The sequence below is a fragment of the Tripterygium wilfordii genome, chromosome 17 (assembly GCF_013401445.1).
Source record: "Tripterygium wilfordii isolate XIE 37 chromosome 17, ASM1340144v1, whole genome shotgun sequence".
NCBI lineage: Eukaryota > Viridiplantae > Streptophyta > Magnoliopsida > Celastrales > Celastraceae > Tripterygium > Tripterygium wilfordii.
In genome coordinates this window covers 13253882-13268234 of record NC_052248.1, presented here as the reverse complement: position 1 = coordinate 13268234, position 14353 = coordinate 13253882, and the positions used below count along the sequence as shown (strand labels likewise).

At 39.3% G+C, this 14353-nt stretch overlaps 2 protein-coding genes across 3 annotated transcripts; one reads left to right on the top strand and one right to left on the bottom strand.

Moving 5' to 3' along the window:
• The first annotated feature begins 639 nt into the window (after positions 1–639).
• On the top strand, positions 640–9341 carry LOC119982515 (protein PHYTOCHROME-DEPENDENT LATE-FLOWERING-like). The gene is made up of 12 exons (XM_038825945.1): positions 640–1458; positions 2142–2223; positions 2299–2363; positions 2459–2542; positions 2812–2892; positions 4163–4324; positions 4421–4519; positions 4602–5944; positions 6705–6925; positions 7017–7168; positions 7588–7626; positions 7704–9341. Exons 1-12 carry the CDS (start codon positions 1309–1311, stop codon positions 9144–9146), a joined length of 3921 nt encoding a protein of 1306 aa, XP_038681873.1. The 5' UTR covers positions 640–1308; the 3' UTR covers positions 9147–9341.
• Positions 9342–9463: 122 nt separating this feature from the next.
• LOC119982517 (peroxisomal (S)-2-hydroxy-acid oxidase GLO4-like) lies at positions 9464–13913 on the bottom strand. Of its 2 annotated transcripts, none has more exons than XM_038825951.1 (13): positions 13895–13913; positions 13661–13781; positions 12735–12882; positions 12527–12651; positions 12401–12447; positions 12250–12327; positions 11979–12103; positions 11701–11758; positions 11166–11228; positions 10766–10835; positions 10361–10461; positions 10086–10190; positions 9464–9860 (listed from the first exon to the last, which is right to left on the bottom strand). In XM_038825951.1, the coding sequence occupies exons 3-13, from the start codon at positions 12875–12877 to the stop codon at positions 9681–9683; spliced, it is 1095 nt and encodes a 364-aa protein (XP_038681879.1). In that variant the 5' UTR covers positions 12878–12882; positions 13661–13781; positions 13895–13913; the 3' UTR covers positions 9464–9680. The 2 variants fall into 2 exon arrangements, with proteins under 2 accessions (XP_038681879.1, XP_038681878.1); XM_038825950.1 differs by having other exon boundaries at positions 13869–13904.
• Between the last annotated feature and the right edge of the window lie 440 nt (positions 13914–14353).

Below are 14353 nucleotides of genomic sequence, written 5' to 3'. Positions count from 1 at the left end.
CCTTTTGATATATGAGCGTTCAATTGGAGTAAGAAAGTTTATTCAGAATTGAGAAAATTATTAAATTACAACATTGACAAAATAAAAATCAAATATACAAAATTTATATCATTTTTTTTTTCAATGGAGTAACTACAGTTTCTTACAAGTTCAGTACTCCACATTGCCTAATTACCAAATGCATTTGGAGGAGTTGGAAATTTTAAGTACCCAAGATTTACATGAATAAAAAATTATTAAAATTATTTTTTTGGCTCTACCCAAATTCCTGGGGTGAAATTGCATCATTTGATGGTTTCATAGAAAGAAATATACAAAATAGTGAAATTACAATAAAAGTTAAAAAGGGCAAGATGAATTGTTATTTATAAAAAAAAGCTAAAAATAATAAAAAGTTGGACATGTCCCTTGGCGCAGATTTATCATCATATTCATAATATTACATATTTTACTTGTTATTTTTATGAAAATCTTAAAAATTATTTTCAATGTCAAAATGGGCTAATTGAAGACCCCCAAGTACTTATAGTTTTAGTCATATCTGATTTTAAAAGCACTTTGTCAATTGATTTTTTTACAGAGTGGGATGTCTTTAAAAAAAACAAAAACCGTGGTCGGACTAAACTACCCCCAATTTAGTAATTGGGTTGGATCTCAATCGCAGACGCCCGTCTCCAACGCCGATGGAGTCCTTCCTCCTGCAAATTTCTCCTCTCTTTCACCCCTACCTTGTCCTACGTTGGGATCGAACGAACTGATGGTTCTAGGGTTCTAGGTTTACTCTCTCGACTACTTTCAGTCCATCCAAACATTCCCATTTAACCGACTGAGATTTTGAGTTTTTACTTTGTTTCATGACCCAAGTCAAACGTAGAGCTCCTGAATTCTAAGAAAACTTATCTGGGTATCGCAATTAAGATGAAAAAATGACTTCTTTTCATCCTGAATATATTCCTCTTTCTTTCTCACCTTCCAAACGGCATAATAAAACCTTGAATTCTCAGAAACACTCAACTATTGTGGGCGTCTCTGAATTTGAGAATTGAGTTGCGAACGTTGTTGTTCTCCCTCATTCTTTGGCTGAATTTTTCTCTATTGTCGTTCATCCGAAATCCATATGTTCTTTTGGATTGGTGTCTCCACAAGTGTCTTGAATGCCTCAATCTCTCACATACTTCTCGTGCGTGCCATGATTGAGTCCTGACAAAGCTTTAACTTATATGCTTGAACTTGCTTCGAGAAAATTTTCTCCTATCCTTTCACTTTCTCATCATCCAAACACAAAGATTAAGGTTTGGAGGATTCTTTATGGGTGTCTCATTTAAGGTCTCGAAAACTGGCACCAGGTTCCGTCCTAAGCCTTGTCTTCAATCTGAAACTGTAATCGATGATGGATTGGATTCAAAGGAGAGCTCGCGAATTGGCTTGAAAGATGAATCCTCCAACAAAAAGCTTGAGGTAAGGTCTTGAAACTTAATCAGTCTGTTTAATAGCTGAAATAACATGGGAAGCGGAATAATATAGAAGGACAATAAAGCGTATGCAAACGCGTACTCGTTGTTTAATCTTTGATTTATTAGTGTAAAAGTCTTTCGGAAGTAGATACGAGCATGAGAAGCTTGGATTTTTTTGGGGTGGAGGGTTGGGTTGGTGGAGCTATCTCTGTTCATGAGCTGTTCAACATGTCTAAAAAACGGGCCCCTGATTGTTTGCATCAGATTTAGTTGAGATGGTGACTACTATAATGGACAAGACGCAATTGGTTTTGGCTCTAGCTGTCTAGCAGTAAAGAGGTGGGGTGGGATTACATTTTGGGGATGTTGTGTGTGTGTGTATATATAAAGAGATCATTTTGTGTATGTCTGCATTACACTACAAGAGGTTGTAACTCAAAAAATGAAAATTGTAGACTTCTGGTTCTCATAGTTTGCTATCTGTAAAAATAATATTTATTATGACTGAAGCCTATATTGGGCTTCGCCCACCCACATATACTAAGACTTTTTCTACTTCCTCATCTGTGGCAATGAGTGAAACTCCTTTTCATTTATTGATTGGTAGTTGACAAGTGTTCCGAGTGTTGAAGAAAAAGGGACCATACTATTGTTTCTTTCCATGAATTTGGTTCCCCTGTGAAATAGGTTGACATAGCTAATGGACGTGAGGATGTTCCTGGGGTCTCTGTCGCATCGCTGGCCACCAAAGGATGTAGCATACCTGCAGGTTAGAGTCAGAATTTGTTTTGTTGGTTTCTGTCAATATTTACATAATGAGCATGTCTGTTCTTTCTTATTACAGGGCATGAGGTTTCTTTTACGTTGAACCTCTACTCGGATGGATACTCAATTGGAAAGTTCTCAGAGGTTTTATAAAGATCTATTTCCTATAAATTGGAGGCCTCAAGGAAAGAAAACATCTCGTTTTCTATCATCTTATCTGTTGTTTTATAAATTTTCAGAATGAAGTTCAACATCTGGCTGCGCTGCATGATGCTCCAAAGCTGTTGCATCCATATGATAGGACATCTGAAACCCTGTTCTCTGTGAGTATATATCTTTTTCCCTTAATGACATTTACATTCCTAAAATGCAGTAGTAGACATTTCGTATGGTTGAACAATTGTCAAAAGGGCTCATTTTGACATGTGTATTGTAGTGACATGTATTTAATGACAACCCATTTGTAGCAAGTCTTAGGCCTGCCATTGCTTGTCATTTTCATTGGATTCATTTGCTAGATTTCCTGGCTATTTATCTGTTTTACTGTAATTTCTTATGTTAATTTTTTCCTTTACCATTTTACGATTTGTAGGCAATCGAGTCGGGCCGATTGCCTGGAGATATTCTGGATGATATGTCTTGCAGGTATATTGATGGGAGCCTTGTTTGTGAGGTGAGTTATCTACTCTCGTAATCTCTTAGTGGGGTTCTCTTCGCACAAATAGGATGAAAAGGAAGCGTATTCTAATTGTTGTTATGATTGCCTTGGGTCTAATTTGGAATGGAAGAAAAAATAGCATCTTCAACGGCTCTGAAAGTTCTATAGATGGCTTTCTTAATTGTTCTTTAGCTTTTTGAAATCATGTTGTTCTAACTCTTGTTACAGCTTGCTTGAGAACATCAATATTGCCACATTGTAATCCTGTCTTCTACGCTTCCTGGTGCTTCAATAAATTCTTTAGCATTCGAATTAAAATGAACCCTTCCCAAGTTTCCCTCGCCAAAACTGCCTTGGTAGGCGTCTCTCCTTCGTGCATAATTTCACTTTACCATCATGCCATGAATGTGATGGCTTATTTCACAAAGAAATTATATCAGTAAATTGTTTATTTTTGTTTGTGTTATTTGACACCATCAAAAACTTCAGATTCCTTAAACCCTGCATGCCTTTTATTTGGAAAAGGGAAATTTTCTTGAGCGGACTTTTGTTTTAAAATCTTACCATCCGAACATATATCATGAATGAGCGGACTTTTCTTGAGCGGACTTTTAATTTCTTACAAACAGTGGAGGTGTTTTTTTGGATTAACCTTCTGCTATCAACACCATCAAAGCCTCATCATACGCACAGACAATTTTCTATGTTCTATTTCTGCATCCCATAAGTGTACGTGTATCCAGATGCAGCTTCATGTAAGGATGCGCCTGTGCAAAGCAAGATGCTTTTGAAGCATGCTTAAGATTTATGTTTAGTAATACATTATACATCTAGTCAGAAAGTAAGTTTTATTTCTTAGGCATTTCAGAAATCACTAATATGTTCTTTTTGGAAATTTTAGATAAAAGTTCTGCCAAATCCTGATCTGTGCCTCTTTGCCAACACGACTTCTTCTTACCAATAATTCCAATTTCTTATCTGCTTTCTGCCATGGCTGATAAGTGATAAACCTCCACTCCCTTCACTTGCTTTGTTATCAACACCACTTTGTTTGTGTATCTTGCTCTTTCATGGGTATCCTAGGCTGCCACATTTCCCTTCTATTTGTATGCTTGCATAGAAATAATGGCCGGCCTACCTCAATGGATTATATCTGGGGAACAAAGGGGTGGTTTTGGGTGAGGGGTACAGACCATAACGCGTAAAACACAATCTTAGAGTCTTTATGAAAAATCTTCTCTCATATGCTGTGTGTAGACAGTTTATAATGTATGAGACTTGGCAGGTACGAGATTACCGAAAATGTGCATTGGAAGATGGGTCAATTGTTCCTTCTACTGATTATCCACCAGTGGTGCATAAAGTGTGTCTAAAAATGTCACTGGAGAATGTAGTGAAGGATATCCCGCTGATCTCAGAGAATTCTTGGACTTACGGTGATCTGATGGTAAGTCTGACTTGTTGATTGCATCCTTTGCTGGTTTAAGATGATGCATTTCGGTCAAAGGTTATCTGTAACTCAAAGTTTTGTTTTTTACTGAAGGAAGTAGAATCCCGAATTTTAAAGGCATTGCAACCGCAGCTTTGTCTAGATCCTACTCCCAAATTGGATAGGATCTGTAGCAAGTCAGTTGCCTCAGAGGTACTAAATTTTTAGGTGAATTTCATGTTCTCTTGGGCAGCTCAGTATTTTTGCATAATGACCTTATTTTCTTTTTTTGCAGCTGAATTTGGATATGTGCAGTCTGAGGAGAAAACGACTGAGGCAGATTCCTGGAGGAACATCTGGTAATACAATGCAGGTGAAGAAAGCTTGCATGGATCCGGTGCCAGAAAGCTCTAGGTTGGGAGAATCAAGCATGATTTCAGGCAATATGATGCCACAGAATATCCGTGAGAACTTGACCGCTCAAAATATTGGTCCAAATAATATGTCAGCCTTAAGACACAAAAATTTTGCTTCAGATGCTTCTGTGGCAGCGCTGCCTTTGGTATCGCAATCAAGGTATCACATTGGGGCAGGGACACCAAGAAGTATGCAAGATCATGGGCCTGTTATTAGTTCATCGGGAGCTTCCCCTTCAGCTCAGGACACTGTGATTGCATATGGAGACAATGCTCACTCTAATGCTTCACTTCTTGGGAAGAGGGAGAATCAAGATGGGCAGCTGTCAGCATTATCCAATTTTCAGAAGAGAGCAAGGCTTACACAGATGTGTGTTGATGGATTTCAACAGCATCAGATTGGGGCACATATAGACAGCTTCAATGTAGCTGATTCGAACCGGAAGAATTCATTGTTACAGCAGCAAGCAATGGCAAGGGGAAACCAATATACAAATGCAGGCATTCAAAAGTATAACCAGCAGGCACTTGAAGGGATTCTGAACCAGGAGACTGAGCCAGCACCATTCACTGCAGGACAGCAGGGCTTAAGATATGGTGCCAAGGAGGAGCAGTTTGAGATAGAAAAATTGGATGGGCAGGTTCAGACAAGCCATCTGGATCTGCAACAGCCAAGGGTTCAGCAACGATTGCCTCAGCATCCATTAATGAGATCTGGCCTCTCACAGGCGTCCTGGAATAATCTTCCTCAGCATATTGAGAAAGATCCTAGGAAAGAGGATCACTTTCAGAAAAGGAAGTCAGCACAGAGTCCCAGGTTATCTGCCAGTGCTTTGGCCCAATCTTCCTTATCTTCCAAATCAGGGGAACTTTCTAGTGGTTCAGTAGGGCCTCACTTTGGACCGGCTACAACTAGTACGGCACTTGGAGCATCACATAAAGAGAAAGCTACAGTGAATTCAGTTCCTACAGTTGGTGGTACCCCGTCTTTGACTTCAAGTGCTAATGATTCCATGCAAAGGCAAACAGCACCTCTCGTTGTTGCAAAACGACGGTCAAATTCCCTTCCTAAGACTCAGGCAATGAGTAGAGGTGGTTCTCCTGCAAGCGTTAGTAATATAAGTGTCCCGTTAAATGCAAATAGTCCTTCTGTTGGAACCCCACCTTTGGCAGATCAATCAATGCTTGAAAGGTTCTCGAAGATTGAAATGGTGACCATGAGGTAATATATGCTTTCTTTATAAATATACCATTTTTCTGGATTAATAAATTTGTATTTCATTACATTAACTGGTCTATCTTGGTTCTGTACCTTATATAGGGTGGGGTGGGGTGGGATGGGGAAGAGGACTGGAAAGGTTTAAGAGATGTTGTGGCCCTTTGAAGGAGAGGAAACTTTCATGCACAACTTATGTGACATCAGGCTAAGCAATACCTGCTTTAGGTTTAGTGGACCAAGTAATCTAGATGGGGTTAGTCTAATAGATGTAGTACTAGTACATGCTCTTTCATGTAGAACTTCGTAAATATTCTCTTGAAGTAAAAGGGTGCGACCTCCTTGATACCTATTTCAAATGCATTTTTTTACCCTCAAGAATAAGAAGTCTTCATTTGATTGATTCACTGTACTGCGGTCCATGTGATCACATGTTTCCAGACTCTGTGAGAAACCTGAAAGGTTAGATAGGCAGGTCGATTAGTCATATGATGAGGCAGAATGACAGATGGGCAATATACAAACCACATAATTCTGAAAAAGTCTATCAAGTGATAATATTCCTGCATATTTGTTCATCTTTCGGATGTTTTATGTGCTTCATGATTCATTCTATTTATGAAAGCATAAATTCTTGATTTTATAGTATCCTAGTTCCTTTGTGTGTTAAAAATAATCATGATATGGATATTCTGTTAGAAGTCATATTTGTGGCAATATATTCAATTCCATCTTTTTCATTATATTCATTTGTTATCTGCTCCAGGCATCAACTCAACTCCAAAAAGATTAAAGTTGATGACAACTCCATCAAAAAACCCAAAATATTTTCATCTCAACATCTATCAAGTTGTCTTTCCAATTCACCCAATAATGAGGACTTCAAAGATGACGTCAATGTTTTATCAAACTCACTTGTCGGTGGCAGCACCAATATCTGCAAGATGAGAATCATAAGTTTTATCCAGGGGGACCGTGTAGTCCAAGGTATGTTATGTTACTTATTCAGTTGTAGGATTCTGTTCTTGGAGTTTATCTGATTCAGTTTTGTGTGTGAAACTTTATCCTCTCTGTACAGGGAACGTTGTTTCTTATGTTCCTAGAGTACAAGCTAGAATGTTTATGTCAGAGAAGCCTAATGATGGTACCGTGGGAATGTATTATGGAGACATGGATAGTGGTGATATTCTGATTGTAGATGATGATCATCTACAGGCATTGCCCAGTACTGTAAGTTACTGTGCCAATTACATTTTAGCCATGAACGAAGCTCCTTTCAGATTGATTTCATGACAGCACTTCTTGAGGGTTTATATCAACCTCACATTTCGCCAAAGAAAATGATTATACTAGAAAACTCGTGATTTTTTATGCTTTCCATTTGTGGTTTTTGTTGGTTTATCGCACTTGCAACTCGTGTTTGCATAAAATTTCCATACTTCGAAACTTTTCCTTTTGGTTTGATAATCCGTTGAAATGCCATACTTCTATCTGGTTTTCGTGAATGTCTATGTTATAAAATTGAAATTTTTGTCGACTCTCATATTTTTGGCTAATATTTCCCTACTATTTCTATCCTCATAACTTTAGCTATTCCTGTAAGTACATGAATCCTTTATATTCTAACTGCCAACTGATTTCTGTTGCAGCACTATGCGGATTTGCTTGCAACACAGTTTTGTTCATTGGTATGTCTTGTTCATTGGTATGTGACTTTGTATTGAACTTTTTACTTGAATTTAAGTAAATCCATCTGCTTATGCAGATGATACGTGAAGGATATCTTGTCGAAGATCAACTCAAACCAAGACCACCTCGAATAAATCCTGCTTCAAGTAGTCAACAAAATGTTTCTGTGATGCCTCCTAATAGTTCAGCAGTGCAGACGCAGCAGTATACGGAAGCAGTTGCAGGTCTGCCAATGAATGAAGCTGCAAAGCCAACTAACAGTGCTAACTCATCTTTAACTTCATCCCACAATCTTGTAGCAAACACAAGAATGCTGCCTCCTGGACCTCGGGCCTTACAGATGTCACAAGGACTATTATCTGGCGTTTCCATACCCACAAGGCCACAACAGCTTGAAACGCAACCATCACTTCAGCTACAGCCTCAACAGCAACAGCAGCAAAATCAAGAGTCTTTGATTCAACAGCATTCACAGTTCCAGAGATCACAAATGATGCTTCCATCAAATCCTCTCTCACAGTTGAATGGAATTGGGCAGAATTCGAACTTGCAGTTGGGTAATCACATGGTCAACAAGTCAACTGCTCTCCAACTTCACCTGTTACAGCAATCACAACAACAACAGCAATCACAACAACAGCAACAACTGCCAAATCTGATGCAGAGGAAAATGGTGGGACTTGGAGGGCCTGTAGGTATGGGGAGTATGGCGAACAACATGGTTGGGCTAGCAGGCCTTGGGAATACCATGGGCATGGGAGGTGCTAGAGGAGTAGGAGGAACGGGAATCTCCACCCCAATGGCATCTATTTCTGGTATGACTAATGTGGGTCAGAATCCATCGAGTTTGAACCAGGCTTCAAATATTGGCACCACCACTATAAGTCAGCAACTTAGATCTAGTCAACTGCAAGCGGCACAAGCTGCTATCTTTTCAAGATTAAAGATGCAGAACCGAGCTAGTATGTTGGGAGGTCCCCAAGTGGGTATGGGCAGCCTGTCAGGGGCCAGACAGTTACACCCAGGCTCTACTGGTCTTTCGATGCTAGGCCACCCTATGAACAGGCCTGGTATGAATCCTATGCAAAGGGCAGTCCTGGGGCCAATGGGTCCCCCAAAGTTGATGGCTGGGATGAATCTGTACATGAACCAACAGCAGCAGCAGCATCCACTGCATCAACAGCAACAGCAGCAACACCTGCAGCAGCAAGAAACAACCTCACCACTACAGGCTGTTGTTTCTCCATCACATGTAAGCTCACCGTCGACCTTGGGAATGACGCAACTGAATCAGCAACCGCTGCAGCACGCTAGCCCACAGCAAATGAGCCAGCGAACCCCGATGAGCCCACAACAGATGAGCTCAGGGGCTGTTCATGCCATTAGTGCTGGTAATCCAGAGGCTTGCCCTGCCAGCCCACAATTGAGCTCTCAAACCCTCGGCTCAGTAGGAAGTATGACAAATTCTCCTATGGAGCTGCAAGGTGCAAACAAAAGCAACTCCGCTGGTAATGCATAGCTCATCGGTTTGCTTGTTCGACCAAGTAATCAGCTGCTACATTCCAAAAATATGGTATCTTTTTCTTCAGTGTTCCTGCCAAAGGGCGCAGAAGTGTACATTGTCTTGATAGAATTGGTTAAAGTTCTTTTTTCCCCAATAATGTATCAATAACGGGGATGGCATTTCTGAGATGCAAGTGGTTATTAAGTCCAATTCTAAGTACATCGATTGATTTTATCGGCTTTGGTCAAAGGCATATGCATACCGGGTTTTATCGGCTTTGGCCAAAGACATAGCCTACAGGGTTTCCATGGTTCGATCCTCAGCAATTGTGATATTCAAATGATGCAATTAGAGGTTTCCAGTGAGAAATAACCATTTAATTTACAAGTACAGACATGATACAGATCCAAGATGTTCCCAATGCTCACTGAATGTTCCATCATGCCACAGAAGATTGTCTTATAAGGACTAGCATACTTTGCTACATTATTGACGATGTAAATCATTCATCTGCAGAATAAGTTTTTGCTCCAAACTCTGAAAAGTAAATTAGAGCATGGACTTGAGTTTCTCAAGTTCTGTTCTCACATGGCTCCTGGTAATGTCTTTCACACTCGGGCAGCCGGACAGCGCCATGGTGAGTTCAAGTTCATCCTTGAGCATAGTAACAACTTGTCTCACCCCATGTTCCCCCTTTGCTGCTAACCCAAAGACAACAGGCCTTCCAACCTGCAGTGACATAATTCAGTTGCCAAACGTAAGAAACTGCCACCCCCTAACAACCATAACTTTGGCAAAGCAGTGCATGGATCGTAGAATTAAGCAGTATTTGCAATTAGATACAGGAGGACACCATCTACAATTCTACACAACAATAGATGTTTTTTTTTCTTTTCCAGGCACCCTAAGTTGTTACGTTGGACGTGATTTGAATAGGCTATCCAAAGAACTTACTAGGACAGCTTGTGCACCAAGGGCTAATGCCTTGAAAACATCTGTTCCTCGCCTCACTCCTCCGTCAAATAGAACAGGAACTTTCCCAGCAACGGCATGAACCACCTGCAAATTCAGAATACTTGAGTTACGTTTATGTGCTTTAGCCTAAAAAACCTAGACTTGGTTATTTTTATTTCTAAGTTCTGAAACAAGCTTGGACACCTAGGGCTCTTATCTCAGGCCAAAAGCATTTATAATAAAAGGAATGAGAAGATGGGAATCATTCATGCTACCTCTTCGAGAACAGAAATTGTTGCTGGACTATGATCTAGCTGGCGAGCTCCATGATTAGACACAACGATCCCGTCAACACCTACTTCCACAGCCTTTATTGCTGCCAAAGGTGGCACATTAAACTTGACCCATGCTAAATATGGAACATACCATAACACTTTTTTTTACATACAAACAGTTCTACTGAATCAACAGTTCGACACTGCAACAAGAATTGTTACTAGAATGTTCAAAAACTGCATAAAGCGAGCAATATAATGTGAAGCATATTATATATAAGGGTTGAATGAAATATTCAACATCATTCAAAACGAAGATTAATTCAAATAACTAAAGACACGAGTGAGAGAAAAATATTAACATGGAAGAGATGTATATATGATAACATGGAACAGCAATCATACCATCTTCACGAGTGAGTATACCCTTGATCAAAATTGGCAATTTTGTCACAGACCTCAACCATCCTACATCCTGCATAAGTTACGATGCAGGCTTTACCAATATAGACAAAGAAACCTAAACAAACACAGAAACCATGACTCCTGTACACTGCATTCGCCCTAACAATACTTGCAATGGATAATTATTAAAGCCAAACGCATATTAAGTAAATACTCAACTCGTGGAATATTACAAACCAGACTATTTTACTATAGAACCTTTTGCATCCCCAAAAAAATGTGGAATTCATCTCTACAAGATGACTTCCCTGACCATGGAGAATTATAGCCTCAGATTGATTACCCATGATTCTCTCCTAGAAGCAATTCAAATGTTGAGCAATCAGTTTACAGTAAATACCTTCCAAGAAAAAGAAGCATCTAAAGTTTTTTTGACAAATGCTTGCACGTTTGAGCCATCATCCTGCAAAAAAGTTCATTTTATGGGAAAAAGGAACCAGATTGGGTCATAATTCAAACATTATGACAACAAAGGGATGCTATAGATTAATCATTTAATCCTTCCATATCTATATCCTTTCTTATTACTTCAGCTCGATTTTGTGAGCTTCTCACTTATTCTCTTACGATCTCCTACTTGGATTTTCTCAACTTCATATAATGGGATATTGCACATATGTGGGTACACTTTGACATAGCAAACACAGATATTGACCCTTTAATGTAGTTTTAGAACTGAACAATACTTTGGGGACTGATGCAAAAGAGTATTTCATTTTTATATAGAATCTCTCATATTATGAGAATGAAACATGGCTGTGATGTATAGCAATAAAAGGTAAAACGCAAAACGCAAAACGCAAAAGCAAGAAGTGATTTATTCATTGTCATAGGCATACTTAAAGGAATAAGCAGAACTGAACTTTTCCACTTACAGAGACAACTTCAGTTGACAAGAGACCTTCAAAGTTCTTCAATTGAGGTGCCACCATTCTGCATAAATGATCATATGACAGAAAGATGCATTAGATACAGCATACCCAGTTAGTTAAGGAGACAAGAAGTGGTAAATATATCTCATGGTTTTAGACATAAGAATTTGAGGACAATCCCATTCTCATTGGATGGAGTCAGTCAGATTAGACTCTGGAAGAAATTTAGTATGTGTACTTAAACAAAGAGAATAAGTCAGAAAAAGAATAATGTAATTTACTTATTTTTTATGTCGGCCTCTCTTCGACCAAGCCTTGGAACATCTCCAGTCAAGACAATAGCCTTGTAGCCATTTCTCTCAGCTCTCTGCACCAGCTGAGCTGATATATCTCGTCTCTTGTATACCTAATCACAAAAGGATACCCAATTGCAGTCACGACTTCTATTAAATGGTTTCACACACACACACACACACACACACACACACACTGTTAGTAAATATTGGTTTTCAAATAAAAAAATATTGACAGTGCACGACATAGACCATATACATATAATTGAAAAAACCGAATGGCATTGCAGCTCGCGGCAACCTCCTCCACCATGCAGGTAGACACGTAGGATAAAATCTGCGATGAAAAACAATTCAGCAGTTGTATCCTTAAACCAAGCAAATGAAGTTAAAACAGGTTCCTTAACTACCATTATGGTGTTACATGAGGCCGCAGCTCTTGCTGTGGCAACCTCACCTACAATAAATGGCAACAGCAAGCGATAAGAAAAATTGTAAACACATTTCGGCTAATAACTATGGAACACAATTTAGACCTTCAGGGTGCGCCAGCTTATGGAAACCTGTCGGAGCAATCATAATGGGTGCTGAGATTTTGTAACCCAATACATTAGTTGACATATCTATTCTGCTCACATCAACAAGAACTCTCGGCCGAAAACTGAGAAGTAACATGTTTAGATGAATCATTAATTTCTTGTACATGGTTTGCTACACAAGTCATTGACACGTTTTACACATTACGTGATTCTATGAAATGCTTCAATATTCTCTCTTAGAGTGTGCTCATCCTCAGCTCCCCCAGCAAAGAAATCATAGTACATCTTTGGAAGGACTTGCTTGGCCAACACTTGGAAGTCATTCACATTAACTGGTTCAGCTGCCATTATTCCTAAAAATGAACACCACAGGTAATTTAATGTTTGAGCACCCTACGCTTAGATGAACACAAAAATCTCAATAATACTAGGAGAGAATTGACTTGGAAAACATGACTTAAGCCGATAAAAAAAAAAAACCCAACCATGGATGATTACATGCCCATGCCTCTGATTAGGACACAAAAATAAAAATGAGACTCACAAAACCTTGAACATATCACGAAAGTGCCGCAAACAACCCTGGCTCAGTAAAGCTTTAAAACCGGGTCGGCATGAAGAAGTGATTCAAAGGGAAAATTATTGTTTTTAAAGAATTCCCCACTACTAAACCGGTAATTGAGGACATTTACCATGCAGGAAAGGGGCTTAGAACAACAGAACTCAAAATAGCCCATGGCTGAAAAAAAAATCATTTAACTTAAGGGAATTATACATGTTTTAAGCATAGGGCATTGCATAACAGAGATCACTTAAAGATTATGTGAAGAATTCCCCACCAAATACTGCAAGTTCTATGCTGCTTAGGAAAAAGAGGCCAGGTTCCTTTTTCCTAGATGTTAATTTTTTTCCTCTCAGTCTCTAGAGTCTGTGAACAAAAACACAGAAGATCTTGGTGTGACATTTAAGACCCGACTGTTATGCGAGATGATTACAGCTATGACTGTCACACTGAACTATGAGCTTCAAAGAAGCTATATGCCACAACAGTTGGAAACAGATTAAGAACAATCAAAATAAGTGAAAACCTGACAAAACCCATAAAGCTCAAAGGTCCCAATATATACTCACCTAATCAAAGGAGATCCCTTTCTTCCTGTAGAGCTGTAGAATAGCTGATAATTAGATTAGTAGTTCAGTTGGTAGGGTAAGGCAGGGAGGTAAAGGGAGTTTGATCATAAGCAATAAACACCTACAAAATAAAATGATCAGATTAGAAAAACCCAAGATAGGGACAATGGAAATAACATGATTGCAAACATGGGTAGTGAGAACCTACAAAGGAAGCAGACATAGCTCTCTCACTCTGTAAGTCAAAACTGCATATGTTCTCTGGCCTCTTTCCTCTTTCGGTCTGTTTTTGGACTAACAAGGTTATATTCGTCTCTTTCATGATGATTTGCCCAAAAGCACGTTAACTGGTTAAAGCACGGTTCTTAGTTGGGCTCATTAATTGGGCGAACCAAGTCCATATTGGCCCAAAACTAACATGTTATACACTTTGTATCCAACGATTTAGAACCATTCAGGTTTTTCGTGATCGGGTGGTTTGGTGTGTCCCTCCTGCTGGTTGTGTTAAGCTCAACTGTGATGCGGCCTTAACCACGGAATCATATGGGTATGGAGGACTCCAATAGCCTTTGTGCTTGGGTTTGGGTTGAAGTTTGCGATTTCTCTAGGTGTTCGGGTTATTCAAGTGGAAAGTGATCCTCTCGAGGTCATATCTGTGCTTAATAATTTGGGGGTTTCTTATCATCCTTGAGG

Bases quoted from the DNA above. Each gene is read 5' to 3' on its own strand.
- LOC119982517 (XM_038825951.1), bottom strand. From the start codon at position 12,877: ATGGCAGCTGAACCAGTTAATGTGAATGACTTCCAAGTGTTGGCCAAG. The intron at 12,104-12,249 runs GTATATGGTCTA...TTTTGTGATTAG, and splicing joins TTCGGTTTTTTCAATTATAT to GTATACAAGAGACGAGATAT. The intron at 11,229-11,700 runs GTAAGTGGAAAA...ACTTTTTTGCAG, and splicing joins TGTCAACTGAAGTTGTCTCT to GATGATGGCTCAAACGTGCA.
- LOC119982515 (XM_038825945.1), top strand. From the start codon at position 1,309: ATGGGTGTCTCATTTAAGGTCTCGAAAACTGGCACCAGGTTCCGTCCT. The intron at 2,543-2,811 runs GTGAGTATATAT...TACGATTTGTAG, and splicing joins CATCTGAAACCCTGTTCTCT to GCAATCGAGTCGGGCCGATT. The intron at 7,627-7,703 runs GTATGTCTTGTT...CTGCTTATGCAG, and splicing joins CAACACAGTTTTGTTCATTG to ATGATACGTGAAGGATATCT.